The following is a 12,766-nucleotide window of genomic DNA, read 5'->3' as shown; positions in this document are numbered from 1 at the left end:
TAAGGGTGTGGAAACCTCTCTCTATCGTATCGTGAGGCGGATGATGATACGTAATGGGCCGAATCGAATAATATCTATTAGTATTGGGCTTGGACTGTTACAAATGGTATCAGAGCCTGACACCGAGCGGTGTGCCAATAAGGACACTAGGTCTCCAAGGAGGTGGATTATGAGATCGCACGTCGGTTTGAGAGTGGAACAAAACATTTCTTATAAGGGCATGACATCCTCTCCCTACTAGTTACGTTTTAAAATCATGAAAACGGTACGTAGCAGGTCAAAATGGATAATATCTATTAACATTGGGTTTAGGCTGTTACAAATAGTATCAAAACCAGACACCGGATAGGGTGTCAGCGAGGACGCTAAGCTCCCAAGAAGGGTGGATTGTGAGATCCCACGTTGATTAAGGAGAAGAAAAGAACATCCTTACAAATGTATAAATACGTAACGAGACGACTAGACAATATCTTAAAAATTACAATTATGTCTAAAAAATATCTGTGAATCGAACTTTTAGTATATGGATGGAACGGGTAGTTCCAAATTTTAATAATTCACGTGCGTGTTTATAATTTGAAAACATTTTTTTTTTTTTAATAATCTCGTATAATATTTATTGTATTAAAAATTAAATAAATTAATTATTGTTTTATTTATTTATTTATTGAGAATCAAGTACTTTTCTTGTAGACGACACAAACCACTATATTTTTTATTCCAAAGAACAACTAAAAGGAAAAGCAGAATATTTCTTTTTCTTTTTTAATATCTTTTTTATCTCATAAACTTTTATGCTTACTGTACTCCCTCTCACAACTAATTGGGAAAAAAATAAATAAAGAGTATAATATTTTTAAATTGTCCCATTAAAATTTTGTTGTTCCCTTCCAAATCATTCACTCCCGTTCAATCCTTTGCGACACATCCGACTTGCCTTTACACTAGGCCAAGTCATTCGGCTCGACCTTGCTTCTGTTCAGGGCCAAGTTTTCTCAATGCACCATCGCGTCTCATCTTGTCATCTCGATCTCCATAGACATGGCCCATATGTCTTGACGTCATCCCGAGTCTCAGAGTGTCGTTGGCCATCATAACTCACTCGGTCATGCCTTCGAGAACGGGCTCGTGTGTCGTTCATCTCATCGGAACTTCTCGAACATCCATCCATCTAGGTTCTATCGAGGCATTGGCCCAACTATGCCCATGCCATGTCATTTACGGATACTGTACCGAATAGCAGGTGTATGTAGCAACCTCCAACATGCGGGCTGGGGTGCAATACCAGCACACCCGTGTCGCCTGATACTGTCCTTGAAAAACCCATTTCAAAGGAAGTCGCCCAAGACACTCGTCTCGACACGCTCGCACACGCTGTGACACACGTATGTGCCACAGGATAGCTCACTTAGGCCATTGGGCCCAGGGGTAGATTGAATATTGATTGATTATTTGTTGATTCATTGACCTCATATTGTATAGATCACATCGTATACGTGCAAGGAGTGATCGTGTATGTATATTATAACACGTAAGGCGTGACCTTATAGCTACCCTATCAATCGAAACAATTCACTACTAGAGATTAGTTGGTCAATGTCTAGCAATCTCTATATAGTACAAGAATCATAATCATGGAAGGAGTGACCACGTGCCTATCAATTGTTCGTACTCATGCGGTCCCCTTTTCCTTGTCTAGACAAGTTCTCTGTGACCCCACAACAATCTCTACACATAATATGTAGATAAAACGGCACAAACAACCGTAAAACAATTATTTCTTAATCCTTGTACTAAAATCCCATACAGCCTATTAACGACTTTTTTCAATCGTCCATACAGATTATGCTTAAATAATATACATTTACTTAGTAAAAAACGTATACATTAAAAAAAATTGAAACGAATATATGTATAGTTGTTAACTTCTTCCTACCCAATAGTTATATATTCTAAGCTGTTGTTATTGCCTTTTTGCTTGCATCACGAATTTCAATCTTTCAAAACTCTCTTTTGAAATCTCTTTGTCCCCGTTTTCTAAGACTTTCTTCTTGAATCGGGACTAAAGGTTCGAGCATACGTCGCTTGGCTGTAGGCAACGCAAGAACGAATTGGTTTAACTTACTTATTGCTGGGAAGTGAGTGCCGCACAATCGCAAGTCCATTGCCATCAAAAGTGCCATTGTGACAAGAAAATAAATAAAGAATTCTGAGGACAGGATTAAAATAGGAGACGAGAATAGAGAAGTCTTCTCCGTCTCTGCCTTACTCGTGAACATCTCTAGAGTCCATCCTTCCTCTTTTACTCGGTCCTACATATCTAAAGTCGCTGCTTCATCTCGTGGACATTTCTAGAACGCATCTCTTCTTTGACTCGATCCTATATAACTAAATTATGCACGTTGAAGTTAGAATTTAAATAATATAATTCAAATATCAGTCTCCCAAGAACATGGGCGTTAATATAAATATTAAAAATTTCATATGCTATCACACCATAAATATTAAAAAAACACATAATTCAATTCCCTTCCTTTTTTTAACTAAAAAAACCCCTTCTTTCATAAATAAATAGATTTACAAAAACAAAAACACAGATCAATTCCTTTCTTCTTCATTCTTTCTTTTTCTGGAACTGAAAAAAAAAAAAAAAAAAAAAATCCTTTTTTTCTGTACATATTTCAGTATTAAAAATCTTAGATAACTTGAGAAAGAATAAAGAAAAAAGGACCCGACGGATCTTTCTGTAATTACAGTAAACAAAACCAACAGCAAAGCAAAGGACGGAAACAGATTGGAAGAAGAAGAATCAGACGAAGAAGACGACGAACTCATTCCAAAGCTTCCACTAAACTGAACCCAAATCCATTTTGCTTTGTCTCTAAGCTCAGATCATCATTTCCCCCTAAATTTCTTTGTTTCTGCAATACCCATTTTCGATTCGACCAAAACCCACATTCCATTTCTCTCCAAAAATGTCATTCTCCTGCGGAATCGAGTGCGTTGTGGTGTTGGGTTGCTTGAGATGGGCTTGGAAGCGATGCACTTACATCGGCTCTTACGACAGCGCCACTTGGCCACCGGCCACTTGCGATGACTTCGAATCAGTCCCACGAGTCTGCCGTTTAATCCTCGCCGTTTACGAATCCGATCTCAATAACCCTCAATTCCTCCCTCCTGGAGGATACCGCCCCAACCCCGATTGGCTGATCAAGCGCGTTACTTATGAGCAAACCAATGGTCGGGCTCCGCCTTACATAATCTATATCGACCACGAACATCGCGAGATTGTTCTTGCGATTCGGGGTCTTAATCTTGTGAAAGAGAGTGATTACAAGCTGTTGTTGGATAATCGATTAGGGATGCAAATGTTTGATGGTGGGTTTGTTCATCATGGTCTTTTGAAATCCGCGATTTGGCTGTTGAATCAGGAATCTGAAACGCTTAAACGCCTTTGGGTTGAGAATGGATCGGATTACAATATGGTATTTGCAGGTCATTCCTTGGGGTCTGGTGTGGCGGCGTTGTTGACTGTGATTGTTGTGAACCATCGTGATCGGTTAGGGGGTATTCCGAGAAGTAAAGTCCGGTGCTATGCGGTGGCGCCGGCAAGGTGTATGTCGCTTAATTTGGCTGTGAAATATGCAGATGTCATTAATTCTGTCATCTTGCAGGTAATGGATGAATTCTACTGATACCCATTTGATTTGTTGCTTGTTCTATAATGATTTTGATACAATTCTCTTCCAGCTTGGCTTTGATTAAGAATTCTGTGACCTTTTGAGTTCAATCTAATGCTTGTTGCTATTCAATTCCGTTCTGTTTGTATGTAATCTTTAGTTATCAAAGAAAACTTAATGTTCTTGTAAACATGGCTTGATTGTTCTTATTCAGGATGATTTCTTGCCAAGAACAGCCACACCTTTGGAAGATATATTTAAGTCAATCTTTTGGTATGTATCACTTTTGGGCTGAAATTTTGGATCTATGACACACAATCTTAGAACTATTGCAATAAAATTCCTATTAATATCTCTTAAACCAGGCCTTGATACTTTGGACAGTTTGCCTTGCCTATTGTTCCTGGTTTGCCTGAGGGATACCTTCATACCCGAGAGTCGAAAACTGCGGGATCAAAGACGACTGTATGCGCCTGGAAGAATGTATCATATCGTCGAAAGGAAATTTTGTAGGTATAGATCATTCATATTGTTCTTTCTCCCTTATTCATGTTGGTTGAAGATTTCTTTACTTTTTTGGTCATTTTCTTGAGTTCAACTACAGCCATCTTCATAAATTAAGTTGTTGTACTTTGTAGCTATGTTTTATGTCACAAAACAAGACAGTGTTTGGTCTTTACACTACAAATTCAGCTGATTTTCAGCTGATTTAAGGATTTTGTTTGGTGGAGTGGTTTGTTCTTTTATTTGTACTTATACTTTCACTTCTTGCTTCCCAGATGTGGGAGGTTTCCTCCTGAAGTTAGAACAGCTATTCCCGTTGATGGAAGATTCGAACATATCGTCTTGTCGTGTCATGCTACGTCTGATCATGGTATAATATGGATAGAGAAAGAAGCAGGGAAGGCCTTGGAAGTAAGTATAATCTCTTTACATTTCTTAATCAATGACTCGAGGGTTTCTCGTTTATGTTCTCGAAAATCTTATGGGTTATCCTCTCTCTCTCGGATTCGAGGTGTACGAAAGGAGGAACGAGTGTTTTTTTACTAGCAATCTCGTAATTGTGCGAAAATATTGTGTAGGGGAAAAGATAGTGTGCATCCTTTTATCTATTCTGTCATATATTGCTTACCCCATTGTATGTCCAAGAATAGTAGGGGGCTATGGGAGAGCAATCTTTTATCTTATCTATTCTCATCTTGAAGCCTTTTATAAGCATTTGAGCTCTGACCATGTCTGAGCATCAGCAAATGTTGGCTTTATTGGCAACGTATAATATCGCCAAAGCTTAGCGATACTACCCGCTTGACCCTCTTTCGTATGCCCTTGAAGGTGACTACTAGCTTCATTGAGAGTGTGAGATCCCATATTGGTTGGGGAGGAGAACGAAACATTCTTTACAAGGGTGTGGAAACCTCTTCCTAATAGACGTATTTTAAAAACTTTGAGGGAAAACCTGAAAGGGACAGCCCATAGAGTACAATATCTGCTAGTGGTGAATTTGGACGGTTATAGAGAGACTCTTTAGTCCCTTTTCCAGTGAAAACCAAATCATATCGATATGAGTTCCTTCTCCACTTCCATCTCAAAGTTTAAACCATGAAACTTAACTATTGATGTCAGCCAAAAGAAATGTATACTCCATCGAACTTGCACGGCATAATTAGGTACCTGTATATCGTGTATGATATCTTCATTAAGTTCGTCTGAGGTGTTATTTTGCATTTGTTTAAGATTTGTAATAGCTGTGATACTTTGCAAGTACTTTTACATAATTTAACCAAGTATTTCACACTCAGTTAATGAAAGAAAGTGGTGGTAGTACAGCCACAACAGCACCCAAAGTACAGAGATTTGAGAGGAAGCAGACCCTTGAGAAAGAGCACAAAGATGCTTTGGAAAGAGCCGTTAGTCTGAAAGTTCCTCACGCCGTGAACTCGATGGAGGACGAGGAGGACGAGGAGGAGGCTTCTCATCAAGACGACGAAACACAACAGCCTCCTCCAAGCCAAAGTGGAGAATCCTCGACAAAGACAAAACCCGCTTCTGGCAGGACGAACTGGGACGAAGTGGTTGAAACGCTATTTCATCGAAGCGAATCAGGAGATCTTCGTCTTAGAAAAGAAGTAGCAACAGCAACAGCAACAGCAACAGCAGATGAAGCTCCCCCTCAATCTCAATAACATCACCACTCCATTCATGGTTTAAATGATTTTGAGATTAGATATCCCATCTGTTATTTTGAGTGTAAGGATAGGATACATCTTGTTCGTGTTTGTGAGCCTTTTTACAATGTAAAATAGTCATGATTTACAATTGGGCAGATTGCCCAAAGCGTAAATAACAATTACACAGATGAGAAGAGAAAGGAAGTGATGTCCTCGTGTCAAGAACATTCATTCAATTGTGGTTGATGTTGTGGATTCTTTTGGTTTGATTGTGGATTCTTTTTGTTCTTTCTTCTGTGTACTCTACTGGAGCAATTATCACAGTTGCATTTGAATTGAGTATGCTTTTCCAAGAAAAGAAATGAAAATCTGATACCAAGATTAAGAAATCAAATCAAATCAGAGGACTAAGGATCTGAACAATAGGTCCCTAAAATAAAAGATACTCTCATTCTCAACAATGTATAGCAACAACTAAACTCGAAATCTCCTTTATACATAAAGCAATTTACCTATTTGAGAGATCGATGAACCCCAAGCTCGGTTCGTTCATGATCAACCGAAGAGGTAGAGGTTTTGATAAGGAAGGGTCAAACAGCATCATCTCTTCCATTAAAGAGGAAAAATACAATCTAGTCTACTACTGAAGAGCAAAAAGTAAGCATGGAAATAACTAATGATAACGAAATAAGCACACACCCCACGAGAGTGTGACATACATTCTTCTATCTTACAGCTAACACAAGTGGTTAATCAGGTCAGGTTTGCATGGCTTCAGCATGGTAGTTTTCAAGCTCCTTGTCGAGTTCAGCGGAGGACTTCTCCACAGGTTTCTTTCTTCCTTGGCCACGGCCACGACCACTACCACTACCACGCCCTCGGCCACGGCCTCCACCTCCTAAACCACGGCCTCCTCCACCTCCTAGACCACGGCTCCAGCCCCCTCGCCCACGACCACGACCGCGACCACTCCTCAGCCCTCCACGATGGCTTGGACTATACAAAACCCAAAAACTCCAATAAAACCAGACAGCAATAGAAACAAGTTGTCCTACCGATTTAAGCAAGTACTTTATTTCCAACTCATGACGTGCATTTTTTTAAGAACTTAGTAGCTGAGGCTGAGCACCATGCATATCTATTTAAAAAATAAGTAAATAAATAAATACATATTACATCATATATAACAAGTGTTGAGAATTAAACCAACAACCCTTAGATACCTCAAGTGAATAATTTCAAAGTGATCAAATATAACCTACAGTAACTAATTTCTTTGACTTCCAACCTACATTTCTTCTTACCGTTCACTCCTCCATGCATAATAAACTTGTTTACAACTATGAAGCAAAACGCACTCATGACCACATCTAGAAAAACATTTATTAGAAATTTATTTTGCGAACTATTATAATAGAACTCTTTCCTATTATTTTAGCAACTAACATCCTACTAAATAACCATTTGTTTTTTAATCTCTAGTTTCTAAAGAACTTTCCATTGTATTTAATAAGTGCCTCTTTAGAAAGTTCAGAAAGGTTGTATGTTCTATTAGATATAAATTTGAATTACATGTCTAATTGAACCCTAAATTTTCATTTGTGTCATAGGTCAATAACCTATTAGACAATTGAAAGTTTAAGAACTTATTAAACACTTCTTAAATTTAGGAGGTCTATTAAACACAAATTGAAAGTAGTTTAGAGACTAATCAAAAAGACTTTTGAAAGCTTAAGGACAAATTAAACAATTTAAGCTTATAAAAACTAGAAGAAAAATCTTATTTTGTTTTTGTGTTTTCATTTCATTTTTCTGCCTATTAATTTTCAAATATAATTCATTAAAATAGAGGCATATATAAACAGTTGGTTTATAAAAATTAAGAAAAACACACACAAACACACAAGCATTGCACTATTATCACTAACATCTGGCATCCTCTTTTNTCTAAGTGAATATTTTTATTGGGGAAAAAAGAAAATTTTCATTGGCCTGACTTCCAAACAGATAGAAAAGATCTAACTCTCAATTGTAAAGGCCCTATAAAAATCAGAGATAAGACTAAATACCAAGAACAAATGACTTCCAAAATTAATCCAGCTACCGAGCAGTAAAACAATCTCAGAATGCAATTATAATAATAAAAGAACAGGTTCTCCACTATTGAATGTAAAAATTTCATGCCCAATACAATCTCGAGTTAGAACTTACCCAGGAAAAGGGTTGACCGCGTTGGAGCTACCAGTACGACCAGATTCAGACCTGCATATACCCAACAAATATTAATTTTACTCTACATTTGAAGCAGATTTTGCCATCTTTTCATTAATCATTTTAAGAACGCGATTATCAAAGGAGAGCACGTAAGAGAGAGGGGGAAGTTTCCGACACAGCAGCCAAGGACAAGGGAACGTCTATATCACAGATAATAAATCATTAATAGACTACTACTATAAAATTTATCAAAGGCCAGTCTGATAAAAAATGAATACGTTTTTTTTGCAAATAGGAAAAAGAACCATTTCACTGATTGATGAAATAGATTATAAAAAGAAGACCTATCTGTGAGTAAGTACAAATTTCTATTCACAGGAAACAATAATTAGTTATGAAGATACTAAAATTAAGTAAGAAAAGGGGCAAAAAGGAAGAGAGAAAGATACTCCATACGTTAGAACAACGGTTCTCCTGCTTCTTCCATTCACTCCAGTAACATTTATGCGTGCAGAAACTGGCGTGTCAGCATTATCACCAAGCATTTCAATCTTCATTGGCTTCCCATCCAGTAACACATTGTTGTAGCGCTTTAGAGCAGCAAATGCATCACTTCTGCGAGTATATACCACCTCTGCTGAGCCCTTAAATAAACAATGGAAAGTTTATCAGCCAACTAAAGCTTGATAAGGGAGCTAACTATTACAAAAGCATTCAGAACAGAAGAATGATTATCATATGTGCTATAGATGTCCTGCCAACTTAAGAGAAACAAAATACGAATAACAATGATAAACAAAGAAAATTTGAATTTGATATATAAAAAACATGCAATATACAACTTATTCATTAATTTTAACTTCTCGGCATTTGTTACATGTATTCTAGTAAAAAGTTCCTTGTAATAGCTTTTTTCAGCACTATCTAGCTTCCAAAGTAAAGATGAATTTTGCACATAGACAAAGTCGAATCCACCAAAAGCAAATATTGATTTCATGGTCACACAGTTATGACTACCAAAACAATGTTAATACTCAATTCCGGAGAAAGCTATACGGACACATTACTGCATATTTTTACGAAAAAAACTGGTGGAACTTACACTTGGACGGCCATTTTTGTCATAATGAATTGCAAATCTTTTCAGGTCTCCAATCTCAGAGAACAACTCCTGAGTTCACCGTCAGGTTCCAAGAGAGTATTAATCAAAAAATGAAGAGAAAGCATCTTTAGTCAAATATATATGGCTTGAGTTGTACCCTTATATCTTCTTTGGTCACCCCATAATCCAAGTTAGAAACGTACAACTTTGTGCCAATTTCAATTCCAGAAATCCCTGAAGCTCTAAGACTGTCTTCAAATAAATCATGCTGCCACTGAACATTCTTCATTCTGCGTGGGGGCTGATGAAAGCATGCAGATAAGAATCCAGACGGAGAAAACACATATCAGCTTATAAATTGACAAGAATATAATTCTCCACTCTTGAAAGTCCTTTGAAAATAACCCAGATAACCCACACGTATTCAATATTTGCAAAGATAATGGTACAAATACACCAGGAGACGAATCGGATCAGAGGGTGACCCACGATGAGATTCTCCATAGAACAACAATTTTACTGATCCTCTTCTGTTAGAGTTACTATAGTGTTATTTGAGATCCTCATGAGCATGTATTTCAAGGAATATCAGGTTCTCAAGCATATGCATTAAACATCACAGTTTGAAGCTTGCCTTGCTAATTGAGAAAGCAGATGGCCTTGCATTTATGCCAAGCGGACCTCTACGAACTGACCCTATCACTACTGCTCTTCCCCCATTATAAGACCCACCTGCACCACGCCCACGACGAGCCCTACCTCGTGCTCTAAGCTTCTCACGGTTATTCTTCTTTATCACATCCTCTAGAGACATATCCAAAGGAGTAGCCATCTGGTCTGATAAGAGGAAACAGATTTCGAAGAACTACAGAAAAGAAGTCCTGCAGAAAGGTACGATAAACATTAATCATTATGATACTTGCATGAAACTTGACAAATCAATACTTCATTCAATGTATCAACTGTAACATGTATTCACTATTAGTTGAAAATGACCTGCTCATCCAACTCAACATCCATCCTCAACAAGACACAAACTCCCCACTAAAGCCCAACCAAGACTGTGAAGTGCCAAAGCAGATATTTCTAAAACAATTTGCCGTACCAACTCAAAGTTGAGGTTTAACATAACCTACCCACCAAAAGATACGTTCTAGATTTTTATGTATTTAACTTAACACATGGATCGGACTAGAAGAAGGTAGCCTTACATAGAAATGCAAATAGAACTGCAAATGTGCTTCATAACACTAGTAAAGGTAAAAATGGAATGCATAAACATCCGATTCTAGTCTGTAGGTCTGTTGATTTTCCAACTAAACTCCATCATGAGCTTTGAGGTTCTGTTACGTGGACCATAATGATGATTTGATGGACTATTTATGTAATCATCGTTTCTTATGTTTTGTTTAAGATTGTTCTCCAATTTTCCGATGTTAAAACTTCGGAAATTATACAAACAAAACATATCGTCGTAGACATATTGTTAAAAAAAATAAAAATTTTAGAAACTAGAAATGCCAGTCAATGATTACTAACTCCAGTACGCCCATGTACAACATATGTACTTCCAAAATCGATGAGATTATAATAGAGACAAATTCAAGACAGTCCAATTAACTTCAGATTTCAGATCTAAAACCCAAAAGCAGGAAATATAGCATGAGAAGAAAGAAAATAACCATCCAAGAGTTAAAACAATATCTACATTCACCAACATTTGTTATCATGAAAATATATGTATGAAAATGCAACTAAAACTGGAAATAGAGTCAAAAGGCACATGGAAAATTGTTATTAATGAAATATTTACGCATGAAACAAGAATTCATTATGCAAAAACCAAACATCCTCGCTCGATTGCAACTTCTACAACGCTTTAAAGATCTATAAGCACAAAATATCAATCACTCTCTTATAAACATCACAAAAGAGATAATCCCGATCGCATCGAACATTCTCAAAAAAAAAAAAATCTCCATCGAAAAGTCCGATTGACACCTAACCAAACAGTATATCAGCATAAAAAAATCCACATAATAACCAAATTTTATAAAAACATAAAGAGATTAATACAATTTACCAGAAAAATAATACCTAAAAACAGTCGAAGGACTTACGAGAGAGCGAGAGAGAGCGAAGAGATAAGAATTTCAACAGGGTCAAATAGAGGATTCTGAGGAGATGACGTCGGAAGGCGACACCGTGCGTGTAGGATTTATAGGGCGTTTTAGAAAGAAACTGAGATTATTCTGGCAAGAGGCGGCGGCTGCGGCGGCGGCCTGAGAGACACTTTCCTTCGGGACTAAGAAGACGATATTTTCTTCAATAAACCTTTTGTTCTTCCCTTGGATTTTACAATTGCGCTTTTGTAAACAAAAAATGGTCTATTTTTCTGTTTTAAATTAATTGAAATTTGACCTAGTTTTCCTGATTTTCCTGAAATATAATCTTTTATATAGATTTACCTGCGAATGAAATACCTAAATTACCCTTCCGCAGACCTTCAAATAATACTGCCCTTTTTGTCATTTTGATTTCTTTTCTTTAACATATTTCTTTTTATATATTATTTCTTCCGTTTTAATATTTAAACCATATAATTATGTTATTTATTTGTCTTAAACCGTTTTTTATAATGAAAATTGTCTCCCACGTAGCAACACGAATCTCTCCAGTAAGAGAGATTATTCAACACGTGATTGCTCAAAACTAATCACGCTTAACTTTGTAACAAAGTGATACCTCCCCGAGTAAGATGTGGTTCAATGACGAACCAATGCAGAAGCTAGTGAGCATATGACATCCGAGTAAAGGAAGGGTATACGCATGAACCGAGACCACATTTGAATGAGAGTCATACTGAGAATGGAATGATTAAAAAGAGTTGAAAATCAGTACATATACTAATGAGATATACCTTCTCTTTTTGTGGTTCGATCATAAAAAAACTTTATAGTTAAACGTGTTTTGCTCAGAACAAAATATACTAAAAGAACTCGTGCTCACCACTATTAGTTTCGTAGGCTCCAAATGTTTGTATTACACATCGGACATCCTTTGTCATTAGAGGCTCGTCATTTTATAATTATTGATTTAGAATTGCATGTATAGCTAAAAATGCTAACACAAACATAACCGAGTGATCCAGATATCTATTATTAGTTTTAAAGACAATTTTCACTTATTAAAATAATTTATTTGATATTAAGAGACTAAAAGTTTTAAATCTAACGAGTATAGATTAGGTTGAGATTAAACTATTACTCGAGAAAAAAAAAACATAAATGTTTTAGCTGCAATGTTATTTATGCGGGTGGACTAAAATCGAACATTTTAAAAAATAAAAAATTTGCAACCCCTTTCTCCTTTCTTTTTTTTAGGTACCGGTCTAGTTGAGAAGATGCTCGGAAACTGCACTATCACAAAGGAGTGTCGATTCGGGACATCAGTTAGTTGTGTTTAATTTCGTTTTTTCGTCGCGACAGATTGATATTTGGTTATGTAACTTGATTTATAAATTATAAGAAAATTAGAAATTAAATAGAAAAAAAAAAAAAAAAAAAAAAAAAAAAAAAAAAAAAAAAAAAAAAAAAAAAAAA

The 12,766-nt window shown here is 36.6% G+C and overlaps 2 protein-coding genes across 2 annotated transcripts; one reads left to right on the top strand and one right to left on the bottom strand.

The window, feature by feature from the left end:
* Window positions 1-2,703: 2,703 nt before the first annotated feature.
* LOC111790457 lies at window positions 2,704-6,136 on the top strand. The gene is made up of 5 exons (XM_023671353.1): window positions 2,704-3,674; window positions 3,895-3,953; window positions 4,065-4,193; window positions 4,460-4,595; window positions 5,480-6,136. The coding sequence occupies exons 1-5, from the start codon at window positions 2,976-2,978 to the stop codon at window positions 5,861-5,863; spliced, it is 1,407 nt and encodes a 468-aa protein (XP_023527121.1). The 5' UTR covers window positions 2,704-2,975; the 3' UTR covers window positions 5,864-6,136.
* Window positions 6,137-6,271: 135 nt separating this feature from the next.
* On the bottom strand, window positions 6,272-11,531 carry LOC111790458 (THO complex subunit 4D). Its single transcript, XM_023671354.1, has 7 exons — window positions 11,285-11,531; window positions 9,799-10,045; window positions 9,322-9,465; window positions 9,165-9,233; window positions 8,519-8,706; window positions 8,060-8,110; window positions 6,272-6,844 (listed from the first exon to the last, which is right to left on the bottom strand). Exons 2-7 carry the CDS (start codon window positions 9,994-9,996, stop codon window positions 6,607-6,609), a joined length of 888 nt encoding a protein of 295 aa, XP_023527122.1. The 5' UTR covers window positions 9,997-10,045; window positions 11,285-11,531; the 3' UTR covers window positions 6,272-6,606.
* Window positions 11,532-12,766: the final 1,235 nt, after the last annotated feature.

Source organism: Cucurbita pepo, chromosome LG03, assembly GCF_002806865.2.
Source record: "Cucurbita pepo subsp. pepo cultivar mu-cu-16 chromosome LG03, ASM280686v2, whole genome shotgun sequence".
Taxonomy (NCBI): Eukaryota; Viridiplantae; Streptophyta; class Magnoliopsida; order Cucurbitales; family Cucurbitaceae; genus Cucurbita; species Cucurbita pepo.
Note: the sequence above shows the minus strand (reverse complement) of the source record. Positions and strands in the feature narration are given on the sequence as shown.